At 59.8% G+C, this 17,053-nt stretch overlaps 1 protein-coding gene across 1 annotated transcript in view; it reads left to right on the top strand.

Annotated features, from left to right (window-relative positions):
* RBM19 (RNA binding motif protein 19) overlaps positions 1 to 17,053 on the top strand; it is a gene marked incomplete at its 5' end in the record, with an annotated part of 103,090 nt that overhangs the window by 85,572 nt on the left and 465 nt on the right. The window contains one exon of the mRNA XM_084253543.1: positions 16,633 to 16,745. Within this exon, the coding sequence (XP_084109669.1) occupies positions 16,633 to 16,745 (113 nt within the window). The remainder of the gene's footprint in view (positions 1 to 16,632; positions 16,746 to 17,053) is intronic.

The raw sequence follows: 17,053 nt of genomic DNA, 5'->3' as shown, positions 1-17,053 counted from the left end.
TCTCAACACTGGGTCCCCCACAAGTGTTCTGCGACCTCCAGAGACAGGATGGAAGCCCTGTGATTGTGGCTCAGCCACACACCTCCTCACACCTTTCCAACCCAGTCCCCCCACCATGCTAAGAATTCAGTGCTCCCCAGATGCTGGCAGGGCCCCTGCTGCTCTGAATGTCTTGCCCCTCGATTTTTTGTTTTCACCTGGCAGATGTCTATCCGGCCTTTGGGGCCCAGGTCCAATGACACCTCCCCCAGGAAGCCTTCCCTTCCTCATTGCTCAGCCCTCTGTTCTCCCCACTCTGCCCCACACTTCTTGCCCTGCCATCATTTACGTCCTTGTGGCTCTTTCCCTCACCATCCCATGCCTCCCAGGCAGAGGCTGTGTCATCTTTGTCTGCAGTCAGTTTACTCTGGGCCCCCTGTGCCTGGCACTGGCCAGGCCCTCAGTGTGGAGCTGGAAAGTACATCAGCAAAGGCAGCCGAGGAGACAGAGAAATCAGAGCCAAATACAGATTTCAAGCCCACAACTCAGAAAGTCCCCAAACCCTGACACGCAGACAGAAAACCTGTCCTCATCGACAGTCATTGACAGGCCCAAACGCACCGTCGGCAAATGTTTGTGTAAGGGGCTCTCCCAGCACCCCCACCGCCCCCGGCCCGCCGAGGCGTGCGGTCTCAGCACTTCACCCGCCCTGGAGACCAGCCCCCTTCAATAAATTGAGTCCCAAAGACAGCATTATGGCCTCACCCCAGCGGAAAGGTTTGCTCTTAGCATTTCTGTGGGATTGGCCGTCCCCATGACCGCTTAGCACCTGCAGGCCGAGGCCCAGCCAAGAGCAGATATGTTCATAACAGTGACAGAGGCAGTAGTTTAGTTACATGTCTTTCATGAACCCCCCTGACCTCTATGAGACAGGCAGGTGGGCCCCATTTTACAGATGTGTGTGTGTGTGCGTGTGTGTCTGTCTGTCTGCCTTAGGTGTGTTGCATGCTTGTCTCATTTGTCCTGGCAGCAGTAGGGACTGCCATCTCCCTTTTACAGTCCTGGAGAGATTCAATGATGTGCCCAAGGTCACTCAGCTAGAAAGTGGCAGAGCTGGGATTGACTCCAGACCAAACTGTAGCCTCCCTGGAGCCCCTTCCCAGTGCCCTGCATGCCACATTGCCCTAGCAAGTGCCAGTTCAGAATAGCCTTGGGCCTTTGTGAAATCTGGACATGAAGATAACTCTGGCTTCCTTCATCTTGACTAATCCAGACCTCAAACCCAGAATCCTTAGGAAGCTTCCAGAAATGGAGGAAATGAATAATAAATCATCACGAGCAGTGTCTCTGGTTCTTCTGAACTGACACGTATGTCCTGGTGGAGGGGTCCCAGCTGCAGAGAGGGGATCAGGCCCCACCTGAGGCCAGTGTTGCACTTGGGAGCCAAACCCTTTGTTCTGACTCTGAGTTCCTGTGAAGGCACATTGGCCTTCAGCACTGAGCTGACTAACCAGGTGCATGGGAGGCAAACTCCCAGGGACCCTCCCCAGCCCTAGGGTGGATGGGCAGGACCCAGCAGGGATGGGATTTCACCCTGAGGGATGGCAGGAAGAGCCTGGGATGAAACAGTGCTTCTAGAGGTGGGGCAGGTGCTGTTCCCCCCACCCCCACCCCATGCAGGGGCAGGGCAGTAGGGATGTCCTGAGACCCAGTCCTAGTGATTGACACCCAGTCCCCGGAGTGGAGGGAAACAGGTGAGCACGGAAAGAATTGCCCGCCGTGCTCTCTTACTGCCAGGCCCAGGGGTCAACCCTGAGGGACAGAGCAGGGCAGGCTGGACCTGGAACCCCAGACCAACACCCTCCAGCATATATGGTGGCCTACAAGTGTCAGCTAGATGGCCGGGTGGGGACCTGACTGTTCCCGGGAATGGGGTGTGGGGCTGCAGAATTGCCTGCTTGCAGGGGGGATGCATGATGGGGTCCATCTGGGGGATCCCCCACCAGCACACTGGTGCTTGACTTCTCCCGTCTGGGGCGTGAAGAGGCATCAGAAAGGTGGGTTAAGAGCTTGAGGGCCGAAGAGTCTGAAATTAATTACCCACCATGGGTTACAGTTCTCCTTAACAAAGACATACATGGTATCTTTTTTTTAAAGATTGCTGTCTTGAAAACACAGCAAGACATGAGACAGGGATTTTTCACCAGAATCCATGAAGTCTTTTCTTTCTGGGTCCTAGTCTAGGGCTGGCCTCGGGACCTGGGAGCACCCCGAATGATGCTGTTTTGTGTGCGTGTGTGTGTGTGTGTGTGTGTGTGTGTGTGTCTGTGTCTCTCTGGTGTCCCTGGCATCTCTGTGTTTATATCTCTGGCACAAGAAAGTGGTTCCTTCAGATTTTCTAGAAGTACCGGCCCCTAAAAGATTAGGTTTAGGAAAATGAGCATCAGCTGTAGAATCTACAGGACCTGGATTCTGTCACTTCCTTAGCGTTCAAGACCGTCATCTGGGCCTCTGCGTCCTCATTTGTGGGACAAGGCTCCTTCTAGAACTGTTGGTTTGAGGGGTTAACAGCCATAGCAGTGCCTTTCCCACTCACAGCATAGCCCCCCTGCAGAAGTGAAGTCACTTCCCCAGGGCCACCCAGGGAGGAGATGTGGAAACAAGGTTTGAACTCAGACTGTCACGAACAGCCACACAGGTGCTGTGATGATGCCCGGCCCCACCCCCACCCCAGGGTCTGTTTAATCTCCTCTGGACACAGGAGGTGCCCCAGCAGCCAGGAATTGTGATAATAGGGCTGCTGGCCCCCTGCCCTCCTGGCTGGACCCTCCCCCTACCACCCCCGCTCTGTGCCCCTTCCCTGTGGTGAAAAATGCCGAGCTCATTTATGCCGAAATCCGCATTGTGCCGAGCTTCCAGGGGCTGGCGGACACCGGGCAGGTGGGATCCATGCCCAGATCCCTCCCCCGCCTTGACCTCTGCCAGGAAGGCACTCAGGCCTCAGGTGGAGGCCCAGCCCCAGCGCCAAGGCCACGACCAAGGGCTCTCTGGAGACTGTGGCCTCGGAACAACAGGCAGAGAGCCCTGTGGCCTCCCAGCTGCCCTCGGTGACAGTGGAAAGTGGCTGGAGTGGGCAGAGCGTGAGCTCTGGCTCCAGACAAAGCCCGCAGTGAGGCCGGTGTAGTGGTATGAGTTCCCCCACATTCGCCACACCCCTGGGGCTCGCCCGGGATCTTCCCAACCCCTGGGACCAGCCTCTCTGTCCTCCCCAGGGTCCATGAGCCTAGATCAAGGGGGCCAGCGAGTCGGGTAGTTCTCACTATTATTATTATCACATCAGCTGTTGTCTGCGAGGCCTTGCTCTGTGTCACGTCCCCCCCCCCCCCCCGAGAGCTTTCACAGATAACAGTCTTGCAGAATTTTAGGCAGTGATTCCCGTCACCTGCCTCTGTTTCACAGTTGAGGAAACTGAGGCACAGAAAGGGCAGATACCTTGCCCAAGGGCGCCCAGTTCTGTGGCAGAGTCAGGGGTCCCCTGTGCTTTCTTGCTCCCGCCCTCCCCTCGGGTGTGCGCTGCGGCTCCTCTGCCCACACCGGCATGCATCCCCACCTGCCCGGCCTCAGCTCTGGGGTCTGTCCAAGTGGTTGGAACGCCTTCTTCCTAAGGGGGGTCATGGGGTGACCGTGCAATCTTTCAGGCAAGCCAGGCGAGGGGAGAGGCTCTGGGGGCAGAGACGTCAAGAAAAACCCAGTTTGCATGAGACTGGACAGCGCCGAGTAGGGGAGGGTGTGCGTGTGTGCACACACGTGTGCAGGAGAGAAAGAACTAACACGGGCAGTGCTCAGGTGTGACTGCCCCTGACTCTCCATCCGCCCTGGTCTCATCTCCCGTGTCTCAGCGCCAGCCTGTGCCTGGCAAGTGGTCGGAGCGTTCAGTGCCCAGCAGGGAGGAGGAGGAGCAGGAGGAGGAGCGGGAGGAGCAGGAGGAGGGCAGCTCTCTTAACGACTCGCCTTCTGGCTGCTGTGGGAACCAAACACACTGGCTGCTCTTCCAGGGCCCCCCACTGGCAGCCCCGGGGAGCTGGTTCAGCCCCCCAGCGAGGCCTACCAGGCCTGCGTGTTATCCGTGTCACTTCATAGCAGAGCGTCACATCCTCCCCTGCCAGTCGGTGCTAATGAAATGCCCGTCCGCTCACCGCGAAGAGCAGGTCTCCGAAAGTCATTTGAGAAGTTGCCCTGAGTGGGCAGCAACCTTGACACAAACCAGGGGGGTCAGAAAAGGCAATAGAGCCGGCCCCGTTCCCCAGCCCGCCCTCCCCTCCCCTGCCCTCTCCCGCCTCCTCCCTCGGCCTTCTCATCTCCAGCCCCAGCCCCTGCCAGGTGAAGTGCTATTCTTCGGGGCCTTGCACGTGGGAGGGTGAAAAGAGAGAGCAAGGAGGGAGAAAGAGGAAAGTCCGCCACTGGCTGTGTCCCTTTCTTCCCGAGCGTGTTACAAACCAGCAGGGTCGCGGCATCGAGAAGCTTTCAGGGCCCGGCAGGCCGCGGTACCTGCGAGCGCCGCGGAGAATATAATGGTGCCGCGGCAATCCGCCCGCACAACCCTCTGTTTTAGAGCGCCGGCGGCCGGGGAGGCCTGGGCAAACAGGCTTTTATTTGGCCGGGAGCTCGGCTCTGCTTCCCGGCGTTGTCTTATTCCAGCTGGGAGGACTGATGGGCTGTGGTTAGCGGCTGCACCTTTCACCTCCGGAGCCGGGAGCGCAGACATGACCGGCATAGCAAGTGGCTGGCAGCGCGCCGGCCCCTCGGCCCGACCAGGCGGGGCCCGGGAGCCGCTCCGTGCGGCCCCCCAGCCCCCTTCCTTCAGGTCTCGGCCAAAGTGTCAGACTGGACTTGTCCCCGACACCCCTTTTCCCCTCAGGCTTCTCACCACACCCTCCACTTCGTCTTCCTGGGGCCTCACGACCTGCGGGGCGTTCACCCACGTGGATGTTTAATCCTGGGGCCCCTCACCCGCCGTCAACCTCCGCCGAAAATATCACGGAGACTAGGGTGTTGGGAGAGAGAAGCCCCATGCGCCCATATAATTGCGCTATTTTATCACTTGCTGTCACACGTCTCCTGCCGGGCCTCACCGCGAGACTCGGTCACGGGGGCGCGGGGAGAAGCGTGGTGTCTGCAGGTCTCTGGCGCACCGCGGGTTCCGCATCCACTGGGGTCCGGGAGTGAGTCCCTGAGGATGGGGCGACCCCTACATCTTTTCTCCCCTGGACCTTTATCCCCAGGGGAGCGGGCCCTCTCTCTTCCCTGACGGGGTACAACTAGCTCGTTGGGGGTGAATAAACAGAAGTAAGAACTACTCATCAGAGTGGCGGGTTCTGGCTGAGCATGTATGGGCGCTGCAGGGTCCACACAGCTCTTCTGCACTGTTGCCCCACGGGGAGGGTGGCCAGGCACTCCAGGGCCCACAGCTGGTGAGGCACGTGGCCAGGCCTGCAGCCTGGTCAGCAGCCAGAAGGGCCAAACCCGGAGCCCTGGAACTCCGGGGGCCTGAAGACTGGCCATTGTGTGGCTTCTCATTAACCATCAAGTCAGGTGAAGAAGAGAGGAAGGAGAGGCAGGCTGTCACGTGCAGGGAGCAATTCCCAGTGGTTTCACGACTCAGTCTCATTTTAGCCCCACAGCCCCCTGGAGAGAGGTTTTATTCCCATTTTTCCAAGGTGCAAACTGAGACCCAGAGAAGTCCCGTGACTTGCCCAAGACCACACAGCTGTACACGCTACAAAACCAGTATCCCTCGTGCACCACTCTCTATGCACCCAGTTCCCCCGCCCCCAAGCCCCGTCAGATCCAGGCTCCTAGAAACTTCAGCCCACAGCCACACCCAGCCTGCAGCCTCTTTGCCAGTGGGGTTCTGGGGGCACACAGCCACACCCACTTGTTCTCACATGTATGTGGCTGCTCTCTCACACAAGGGTAGCGTTGAGCAGTGCGGCCAATAGGTTAATGTCTCCCTCCCTGATGCCCCTGCCCTTACAGAGCCCATAGTCTGGGAGGCATCCTCACCCCCTAGCTGGAGTCCTCAGCAGGAAGATGGGAGTGCCATGGCCTGCTTGGCACAAATACCAGGCCTCACCCTCACGCTGTATGGGGTATGAATGTAGAGGGGCATTGGGGGTGGGGGTCACCTCGTGGGCTCCCAGCCACTCAGAGGATGGCCTGCGCTTGAAGGGTGAGGCCTCCAAGGCTGGGAAGACCAGGCAGGGTGTGGTCTGGGCCTGCTGGGGGTGAGATACCTCTCAGGCCTCCCGGTGGGGTGTCAGGCAACTAGATCTACGAGTTGGGAGCTCAGGGGCGAAGCCAGGACTGAGTTATAAATTTGGAAGTCATCAGCATACAGATGATATTTAAAGCCGTCCCCGGCCCCCAGCCCCTCCCCCTTTCCTTAACTTAATCACTCACAGGACAGCACATTTTCCAAAGACTGGGGACCAAGAGAGCCGTTATCCCCACGCCAGCCCTTGCAAATACGCCTCCTTGATCTGGGCCACGAAAACATAATCATCAGGCTTTAAAAATCACAGTCGGCAAAGTTCAAGCAAGTATGTGAAGTCACAGAATTTATTATTCAAAATATCCCTGGGCCGTGGATCGTGCCAGCTGCTGGAGACAGGAGGTTCCCGTAAGCTCCCCTGGCCTCATTTTTATTCCTCCCTTTGGGTGCCTCTCATTCCCTCCTTAAGACTTCACTTTGGCAGCCCTGCCTCCAGGGGGGTGCAGGCGCCAACAGGCGGGGTGGGGGGACAGTGGCCACAAAGGGTCTTGACAAAGGAGGTCCCAGGAGGTATTTCATCCCCCTTGGGTCACCTCCCCCATGCAAGGGGTGTTTTATTCTGTCCCCCAGCTCCCAGCCCTGGGGGTAGGCGTCACCGGGAAAGGGGTTGCAACTAGAGACCCCTCTTTCTCACAAGCCCCAGCCATCGCAGCTGGCGGAGGCAGAACCGAGAGAAGCAGCAATGCCGATGCCGTCTTGGCCTCCCAGGTGCCCGCAAGGTGCCAGGGCAACCGCAGGGAGGAAGCCACCACAGGAGAGGGGCTGGAGGCCATCTGAGCAGGTGTCCCCTTCCGCTTCCCTCCCCGTCCGCCCCCCCCCCCCCAGGTCTCTGTGAGTGTGTTTTGGAAATATTTGCAAGCGCCTGGGCAATATCCTGCGCGCGCTCTTCCCCTTCCCCTGGGAGCGGCTGTCCGTGCGGGGAAGGTACTTGCTCCCAATCCAGCTAAATTGTTATTGACTTGTGTTCTCTGCGCTCTGCAAACATTTCACTCAGCCATCGCCAGCAAGGCCAGGAATCCCCGCTAGGGCTAACGGGGAAACCAGCTGTGCCGGGCCATTCCTCCTGCTCTTCCTCATCGATCACGGAATTAAACTGACAGAAGGAGAATTTCAGAGCGACTTGAGAGGGGAAGGGGCTGGGCCCGGATTGGACGAGGGTTCGGGGACCTGGGGACCAGAGTGCTGGAAATAGGGGCAGGTGAAGGGTAGACGTCCTTCCAGGGTGCTGGCTGGCAGCAGGGGGTGGCCGGTTTGGTTTCTGAACTGTAGACTGACCCATGCCCGAGACATCCAAGAAAAACACAGAAAAGGGGGCTGTTCACACTACTCCATGACCACGAGTGATGCTAGTGGGGCTTGGTAAACAGAGGAGAGAGGGGCCTCCGCGGAGCAGTGAGCCATCAGCTGAGATGAGCCACAGATCTTTATCTTGCCTCAAAATATAAAAAGAAAAGTTTATTTTTTTAATGAATCCCCACCATTTGCTACCAGAAGATATGACTAGGAACTCAGGATACTGGCCTGTCTTGCAAATTTAACCACCCTGGCCCACATTCCCATGAGACAGCTGGAGCCCCGAGGCATGGGTGTTTCTTTTGCCACAGTCCCCAGCCCTCCCTATAGTCACCCCCCTGGACCATCTGATTCTATCACATTCCCACCTGGCCTTTTCGGGGATCTGCATTTACAGATCCTGGCACAGGCTTCATTTCACCTTGGCCCTGTGAGATGTTACCGATTCTTCCCTTTCAGCCGCTACTTCCAACCCAGGTCCTAGACCAAGAGGAAAGGGACCGTTAAGGTCAGCCAAGCCCCTGGAAATGGAAAGACCCCTCCAGGCCCAGGACAGGGATGCTTCCAGCCTTTTCCTGGTTTCTTTTTCTTTTTCCCTCTGCACTGAGTCACCTTCACCTGGACACTCCCCTCCTCACAGCCTGTGCAGGCTTCGCCGGCCTCTGTAACTAATGCAAACACATGCAGGACCAAGCCCGAAAGCCCCCAGGCTTAGTCGGGCCCCACAGCCCTACCACAGGCTAAATCCACCATAATCCAGGCCAGAGCGCCGCTGCCAGCCCCTGCAGGTGGGGAGCCGCCAGTCCTGCTGCCTGCAGCTGTGCTGCATACACGCTCAGGACACCCGGACTGGCCAGAGCACCGAGCAGGCCAGCCTACCTGCTGCCCGCCAGTCTCCTGCCTCCCAGGAAGCCAGTGTCCCGGCACAGGGAATAAGGACAGCAGTGATTAGTGCAGTCCCAGTAGCAGTGCCCACCCCAGACCATCTGCACAGCACCTCTGGTGGAGGGTCCAGGCATCAGTGGATTTCTAGATTGTTCTGTGGGGAGCAGGATTGAAGATGAGTGGTCTCTTGTGAAAATGTCTGCTGCAGGCAGGTGGGCACTGCTCTGCAGCCTGTTTCACACTTTCCCTATGGACATCAGCTGAGCCACAGGCGTCACGGTGGGGTGATGGGGGTGCCCTGGAGCCAGCCCCCATCCGGACACCAGGCCCCATTGGGAGGCTTGTGTCTTCCCAAAGGCCCGGAAGGACTGCTTCCACAGCAGGGAAACAGACCAGTACTGTCCCCGCCTGGTGGATTTCTGGCAGTCCACAGCCAGCCAGGGAGTGGGGCTGCCTTCTTCTGCAGACTGCGGGGCCGAGGCTCCTCAGGCACCGTCAGCTTCTCCTTCTCAGCCCTCAGCACCCACCAGCTGCCAGCGACTGGGTCCTCTGGGTGTCATGCATGCGCTTGTCATCACCTTCAGCATGTCTGGCCCCGCACGCCCGGCTCTCAGCTGGTCTCTTTCACACCTTATCTAAGGTCCCCTCTGCAGGGGGCGCCCTTCCCCCAGAAAGTAGGTCGGGGAATTCAGAGAAGGCCAGGGACCCTCTGACACCCAGCGAGGCCTCCGGGGCTGGTGTTGGCCTTTGGGTTTTCTTCACCGTGATGTTCCCACACTGGCTCAACGGTCTGTGTTCAGTGAGTCTCAGCTCTGAATGACGGAAGGTGGAACCTGCCCCCCCCCCCCAATGAAATAAGGTGAGCAGGCCCTGTCCCTGTTTAACAGAAGGGAACCCGAGGTGTGGAGGTGAGCAACTCCCGCCGGGTGCCCCAGGGCCAGTGCCCCACCTGCGGGCTGCGTGTGGGCCCCCACATCACGTCACACCTGCTCTGAGTGGGCCGCCCTGCCCTCAGGCAGCTCCTCATGCCAGTCGGGCCAGGCTCTGAAAGCGCCCCTATTCTGTCAATCTAGTGTGTGCCCACTGTAAATGGAGCCCTGGGGTGCAGACTCTGAGGGCCTCAGGGCTCTGCCTATGGGGGTCCCAGCTCAGGTGGGGTCTGGCCCAGTCCAGCCCTCAAAGTGTCCCTGCCAGATGTCATATTAGGATGCCTAAGTGCCCCCCTAAGGTGGGAAAGACAGGTTCCTAGCTTTCCCCCAATAGCCTGGGACAGCAGACCACTGAGTCTGAAGGTTGTGGACCCCTTATTTCTGCCAGGAAGCCTCCCTTCTCTCCGACTGGCCTTCTTCTTTTTTGGGGGAGGGCCCAGGAGAGCCGCACCGTCAGCCGAGCCTGTGCAGTCAGCTCTGGTCCGAGTTGAGAGAGGAGACCTGCTGCGTGGACCAGCACTTTACACTTTGCCAAAACCCCTCCCGTCCTTTGTCTCAGGGCCCCAGAAGATGGGAGGAAGAGGAAAGAAGCCACGAGTTCTCCCCCCCCAAAATTGTGTGGCCCACATCTAGAGGCGAGGGAGCCAGAATGTGTGTCCTCCAACTACCCCAGGGCCAGAGAAAGCCCTGGACCCTGAGGCGGTGTGAGGAGGGAAGGGGGTGATTCAGGTGTCTCCCACAGTTGCCTGCTGATGCTGTAGGTGACCGCCAGCACGGGAGCACCCACCCACAGCGCCTTGCGTTTGTCCTGTGCTGTCCCCGCATAGGAGGGGAGTGACAGAGTCTCTCAATGACAGGGAGAGGCACTAACCTCCATGGCGCCCTGCCAGCGTGCTGGGCGCTGGTGCGCAGGCGGAGAAGATTCGCTCTCGAATACTCAAGTACAGAGGCGGGGAGGGGGTGGGAGTGTGGGGGGAGGTCCTGGGTCCTATTCAGGAACTGCACCGACAGGGGAAGCCTCCGCCCCAGGTTGCCCAGCCAGGAGCAGCCACCTTGGAGCCTGGCAGCCTGGCTGCAGCCTCCCTGGCTGATCTCGCTGCCCGGTCCCAGGCGGCTGCTTCTCCCGCTCCCTTCTCCCCCGGCCAGCGCTCTTCTCCCGCTCGCCTTTCCTCAGCGTTCTGCATCCGGAACAAAACCCCGCGAAGCGCTTTCTCTTGTCCTCCTGACAGCCCCCGCCCGCCTCCCCGCGCGCCTTTCTCTGTGCCTGCCTGTGCCTTCCACGCAGGGCGGCCGCGCCAGCCAGGGACGGCAAGGAGACGCGGGCTGGCATTCTGTCAAGGAATTAATTGAAAAATAAAATCATTAGATGGGAACTCCAGAAATGCAAAATGGTGGTGGGGAGGGGAGAGAGGGGGCAGGACTGGGGGGTTGTTGGGGGCTGGCTGAGCTTTTTGTCAAGTTAATTTCTCGGGTATTGATGTTTGGTGACATTCACTTGTTGTTTATCTTCGGGTGCAGCTGTAATATGGAGAGAAAATGCACAGCTTGTTTCGTTTATTTATTTTGCACCTTTCTCCAGTTCTGCATTGTGTTTGTTTGGTGAAAACCCACTGAGGCTTTTGATGTCGGGGAACTGGGATTTCAGCAGCTGTTCCCTGAGAGCGGGGTTCTCTGCCTGCAGGCAGGGCTGGTGGGGGGGTGCTGGGTGTCGCTGGGTGGGAACTCGGGGCTCGATGCTTCCTCTGGAAGGGGGGAGGGGACCCGACCAGACCCACCAGGCCCACAGGGCAGCACTGCTCCGGAGTCCCAAGCCCTTGGCTATGCCAGCCTCCAGGCATGAGCCCGCTGATGCCCACAGCCACCCAGGAGATGGTCTTCCTGAGGGTGCAGCTGAGGAAACTGAGGCCCAGTCAGCGGAAATGACGCAGCCAAGGTGGCTCGGCCACTAGCTGCAGAGCTGGGGCCTCACATTGTCTGACTTCCAAGACCATGGAGTTAGTGGGTCCCTAACCCGCCCGCCATGCCCCTCCCCTGCAGTCAGTGAATACCCCCATGCCTCTGCTTCCCAGTCTACAAGCAGGTGGAGCGAGGGTGCTGCCCCCTGTGGCCTTGGTAAACCGAAGCATTTCATTCATCTACCGATCAGCTCCACCGCTGGCCTTCCTGTGACAGTCCCCACCCTGGGGCCCTTGCTGCCCCCACCCCTTCCCCCCACCCCGCACACACACACACACAGTGGCCACTGAAGTGACTCCTTTAAGTAAAGTGACGTGCTGGAGTCCTAGCCAGGCACCAGGCGTCGCTCCGTTCACGCCTCAGTCCTCACGGCTACTCCACGGGTGGGTATTGGTAGTGCCCCTTTGACAGAGGAGGAAACTAAGGCGCAGAGAAGCCAGGGCACTGGCAAAGGCGCCTGCTTGCCCGGCGCAGTTACGAGTGCTGAGCAGTAGGGGGTGCTCTGCAAGGCTATTGCAGGAAGGAGCACCTGTCCCCTTTGCGCTGGGGCCTGCGGCTCAGAAGGTGGCAGCAGAGGAGGGGAGAAATGGGGGAGTTGAATTTCAGAGGGTCCTGTGACCATGCCAAAAGCCAAATTTGCCTTGGCCGGTCCTCCCCCCACCCAGCCCCCAGCAGGGGTGCAAACAAAGCTGTGTGGGCCGCCACCTGTTAGACTTGGGGCCTCGGGGTGTACACTTCCCTCTGTACCCCCAACTCCCCCGCAGGTCCCAGCCCGCATGAAGCACATGCCCAGAACACCTGGAGAGGCGGCCGCAGGAGGTGAGAAGAACCCAAGCCACCCAGGCCCCAGTTCGGGCTCCTGGCACAGGACCCTGGGGGCGCAATCTCCCCTCTTGGAGTCCCCCATCTCCCAGGAGCCCAGCGTGGCTGCCTCGGGACCTGCGGGACCTGTGGAACAGGGTGATAACTCCCACCTCCTCAAGCTCAGATAAAGCTCAGATGAGACACTGCTTATAAAGTGCCTGTCCTGTGCATGTTTGCATGTTTCCTCTTCCAGCTGCCTCCCTCTCCCTCTGGCCTCAGTTTCCCCACCCAGATGGTGTCCAGGACGCTTCCCAGCCCTGCCACTGTGTTTTACTGCTACCCCAACAATGGCAGGTTCATTTAAAAAAAAAAAAAAACAGAACAGAACTACCCACCTTGATGCCCCCGGACTCATTCATTCTCTTGCAATCATCACAATCGTCCATTTATTCACTCCTGCCTATGTCCAGTTACTGATCACAGAGCACCCACTATGTGCCGGGCCCTGGGACACAGTCACGGGGCCAGGGCCCGGGCAGTCCTGAGACATTCAGATGGCAGAGAGGCCCTCAGCTGCCTTTGGAGAAAAGGCCTTGCAGTGGGCCCCCTGCAGGGGTCCAGTGGTCAAGTGTCTGCTACCCAGTGCTGGTTGCTGCAGACGCCGATGTTTAAGCCAGGGACCACCTGCGGGAGCACCTGGGCATGGTGGTGTGATGACCACCCGGGAGCCTGGCAGCAGTGGAGGGCAGCTTTCTCTTCAGCTGTATCCTTGGTACCCTGCAGCGTGCCTGTGCTCACACACCCACCTGAAGAGGAGAGAGAAAGGGCCGCTTGCGCCAGTGAAAGTTCGCCCAGATGTGCCTCACACACCCACCTGAAGAGGAGAGAGAAAGGGCCGCTTGCGCCAGTGAAAGTTCGCCCAGATGTGCTTGGTCCTGGGGAGCAGGAAGCACCAGAGCAGCAATAACTCGTCCCTCCCGAGGCAGCCACGCTGGGCTCCTGGGAGATGGGGGACTCCGAGAGGGGAGATGGCGCCCCCAGGGTCCTGTGCCAGGAGCCCGAACCCGGGCCTGGGTGGCTTGGGTTCTTTTCACCTCCTGCGGCCGCCTCTCCAGGTGTTCTGGGCATGTGCTTCATGCGGGCTGGGACCTGTGGGCCGCTCTGCCCCCAGGGCGTCTGGTTCTTTTAATAGTTGTAGATGTGCTGCTGCCACCGAGGCGGGGAGAGTCTTTGGCGGTGGGTGGTTCCAAGGCAGGTGGGCCCTCCAAGGGCCAGAGGACAGGCCTGGCATTCCCGGCAAAGACATGGACATAGAACTGGTTCCTTGGTGTCTAAAGCAGTGAGACTCTGCTCCTGGGCAGACGTCAGGCGTGCTGGTGCCCACGGGACGGAGGCAAGGTGGAGTGCCTACTATTTCTGAGGGAGTAGATGCCATGAAGCCATCTGTGCAGCTACCTGCCAGTGGAAAGACTGGCAAAGCAGTTTGGCAGGGCCTGAGCTAGGAGCCAGTTGGACTCCAGCCATGTTTACTGTCACCTCCTCCAGGAAGCTGCCCTGATAGCCCGACGGGGAGCAGGTGCCTCCCGCATCAGGGTACTGATCCTCGCCACCCTAGATGGGGCCGGGCCCAGAGCCGCCCTCATCAGCTGTGCTGAGTTGAAGGGAATGAGAGCACGAAGGGTGTTGTTGTAGAGGCTGCCTGTGACCTCAACTCTGCTTCTCAACCGAAACTCCTTCACCCTCTCCCCTCGTCATTCATCCATTCACTCATTCAACAAACGTTTATTGAGCATCTGCTGTGTGCCAGGCACTGGGGATATAGAGCAGTTAACACAACAGGCCGGGCCCCCTGCTGTCCTGGGCCGACTCTGCGGCGCAGGGGACAGATGAGGAGCTGAGGAAGTAAACACAGCGACGCGAGGGGCCGTGCTGGGGAGGAAGATGAACAGGGGAGGGTCTGTGAAGTGGGTTCAGGAGAACCTGCGAGACTTGGGATTTGACCTAGTTGTTCAGGAACGGCCTCTCTGAGAAGGACAAGAGTGTCCCAGACCCAAGGAGCAGCCGGTGCAAAGGCCCTGAGGTGGGAGCAGTGGGGGTGGGAACCAGGGTGTGACCCTGCCTGGCTGAAGCAGAGCGAGGGAGGGAAGAGCTCTGGTGGGGACGGGGCTGCTTTCTGTGCTCGGTGGCCATCCTGGCTGCCTTTCTCTTACATGAGACGCCACCGCCAGTGAAGGGTCTAGACAAAGGAGCAGCGTGTTCTGCTGTGGGTTTTAACAGGTCCTGCCATTGGGGTCCAGACTCTGGGAGGCTTCCCAGCCTTCGGGCCAGGGGACAATGGGTGCTCGGGGTCCTGCAGGCTGAGCCCACACAGCGCACAGGCGCAGGTGCTGTCCCCACCTGTTTCTCAGGGCTGTGGGGAGAGAACAAAAATGGGGCGAAGGGGGAGACAGCAGCTGCTGCTGGTTGTTGCTGCTGCCGGTCACCCAAGGACGCCAGACCAGCCCTGGCGGGAGAGCAGGGACCCACCGTCCAGGCAGCTAGTCCCCCCATTGTTAGTAGCTGGGAGGGGCCCTCAGTGACAGACCGGCAGGCCCCTATTTTGTTGCCCTTCTATTTCCTGGCTCCTATTACCTGCCCACAAATTCAATTTGCAGAGACCATTGTGCACCTCCGGAGCCTGGATTCTAAGGAAACCGGGAGCCGGGAGGAGGGCGCAGCAGGAAAGCGGGTCTGAGCCGGCACTGCCAGCCCCACCGCCGCCCGCAGGCCCCGCTCCCCTTTCATGATGAACAATGATGGGTGCCGCTGCCAGGCCTTGGGGCTCCCCAGACAGGCAGGAGAGAGCCTCCCACGCCTTCCCCCCTCGCCCAGTCCCCCGACTGCTCACTCGCTTGCCCCCTCATCAGCAAATGCCAGGGAGCACCTGTGTCCTCGCGGAGGCCTCCGCAGCAAGCCGGGCAGGGTCCCAGCTGTGGCGCGGGTGGGGGGCGCAGGGAGGGGCGGAGAGGCAGGTGCCATGTGAGGGGTCTCCTCTGAGGAGGGACGTGGGATCTCCAGCTGGGGGCTCGTTTCCCAGGCCTGGAGAAGCCATCTCGAGCACTGTCGTGGGCGCGTCCCTCTCAGAGCTTTGAGACCCCAGAGAAGTGGTTCCTGCCCCAGAAGGAAGGTTCTTGGTGGGGGTGCGGGGGCAGGGAGTCTGGTGAGAAGGGATCAGGCGTAGCCGTGGAGCTGAGAAGGGGCCAGCTTGGGAGGAATGAGATGAGGAAATAAGCTCGGGTCCTGGCACCCCCCAGACTCCCCAGAAGAGACGCAGGGGTGTGCATCTGGGCCGCACACTTGCTAGGTTCTGAGGAGACCCAGGGAGAAAGACTGCCTGCCCACCCCCAAGAGGGGGCTCCCAGCCCGGTGGGGACAGAGACTACAGGTCACCGGGGAGACTCTCCCCAGAAGGCTACACAGGGTGGAGGTGTTTGAGGCCGAGGAGCAGGGGTTGGGGCAGCCTCTCAGCCGCCTCTGTACTCATCCGGTGACGTGTGTGGGTGACGCTGACACTGCTGAGTGGTTAGACTAGCAGAGGAACTGACGGCAGCCCCACCCCACCCCTCCCCTTCCTAGAACCAGGGCGGCTTCTCTGGCCCCAGTGTCTCTGCGGCGCCCTCTGGCCAGTGTCAGAGGCTGCGCATTCCCAGAGGAGAGACTTAGTGTTGCACTCGGGTCTGATCCTGGCTTCGCCACTTCCTACCTGAGTCCCCTTATTAGACTCACCTGTCTGTGGCTCCATCCGCTCACCTGTAAGAGACAACAGTGCCTGCCTGTGGGGTTGTTGAGCGTGCTAACAGGTGGTCGGCCAGTAGTGTCTGGGACCCGGAAGGCATCTATTTTGTGAGCTCCCCCCAATGCCCTTCCATGCCTTCATGCCGTGTGTCTGCACCCCCTTCCCATCGCCTCACTGAGAACTCCTCTGCATTCCTCAAAGCCCAAGTCAAATGACCCCTCTTTTCTAAAGCCACCTCTGTCATCCCCGCTAGAGCTCTGGAATCCTTGAGCACCTCCTGTACCCCAGCCGCGTTTCTGGGACCCCTCCCAGGAAACGTCCCACATCGCTCCCACTGGACGTGGCCTCCCCCACGCCGAGCAGAGATTCATTAACCTCTGGGGTGGGGAGGGGGTGCCGACAGCTGGAGTTTCTGGGGTGGAGGGGAGGCGGCTCCCCCGTGGCCACCCCAGAGACTCACCAGGGTCCTTCTCCGCACCCCATCTCCCTTGACTCTCCCTGCCCTTAATTCCTCCTCTGAGCGTGTCTCTTCCCTCTTTGTGTCCCTCTCCCCTCGCTCCCTGCCGCCTCTCCTTTCTCTGTTCTGCTCATCCCTTCCCCTCCCCTCTTTGCCATCTCGTCCTGCCTCCCAACGCTCTCGGCTGTTCTTTTCTCCTCTCTTGCCATCTGGGCTCCCACAGAGCCCCCGAAGAAAAAGCGGTCTGTGGTGTTGGACGAGATCCTGGAGCAGCTGGAAGACAGTGAAAACGACAGCGAGGAGCAAACCCTTCAGCTGCGCGCTGGCACCAAGAGGGTACGTGCTCCCGGGCCTGGGGACAGGGGCAGCCGCTCCGGCTTCTTGCTCCCTGCACGGGGGGTGGAGGGCAGGGCCGCACCGAGGGGCCGGCGGACAGAGCCAGGCAGCCCAGCCTTTGGTGGTCCAAGGTCAGAGGGGACAGGGGCCTCGGTCCAATATCCTGACAGCCTGGGCACCCTGGGCCCGACACCTCGCTCATCGGCAAGTTCAACACCCCCACCCCCGCCCCGGCCCAGAGGGCCCAAGTGCACGGCGGCCACACAAGGCCTGGAAGTCTCTCAGAGCAGCAGGCACCCCCAAAGCTG

The sequence above is a fragment of the Talpa europaea genome (genome assembly GCF_964194135.1).
Source record: "Talpa europaea genome assembly, chromosome: 14".
Classification (NCBI taxonomy): Eukaryota; Metazoa; Chordata; class Mammalia; order Eulipotyphla; family Talpidae; genus Talpa; species Talpa europaea.
This window is presented reverse-complemented; position numbering and strand designations above follow the sequence as displayed.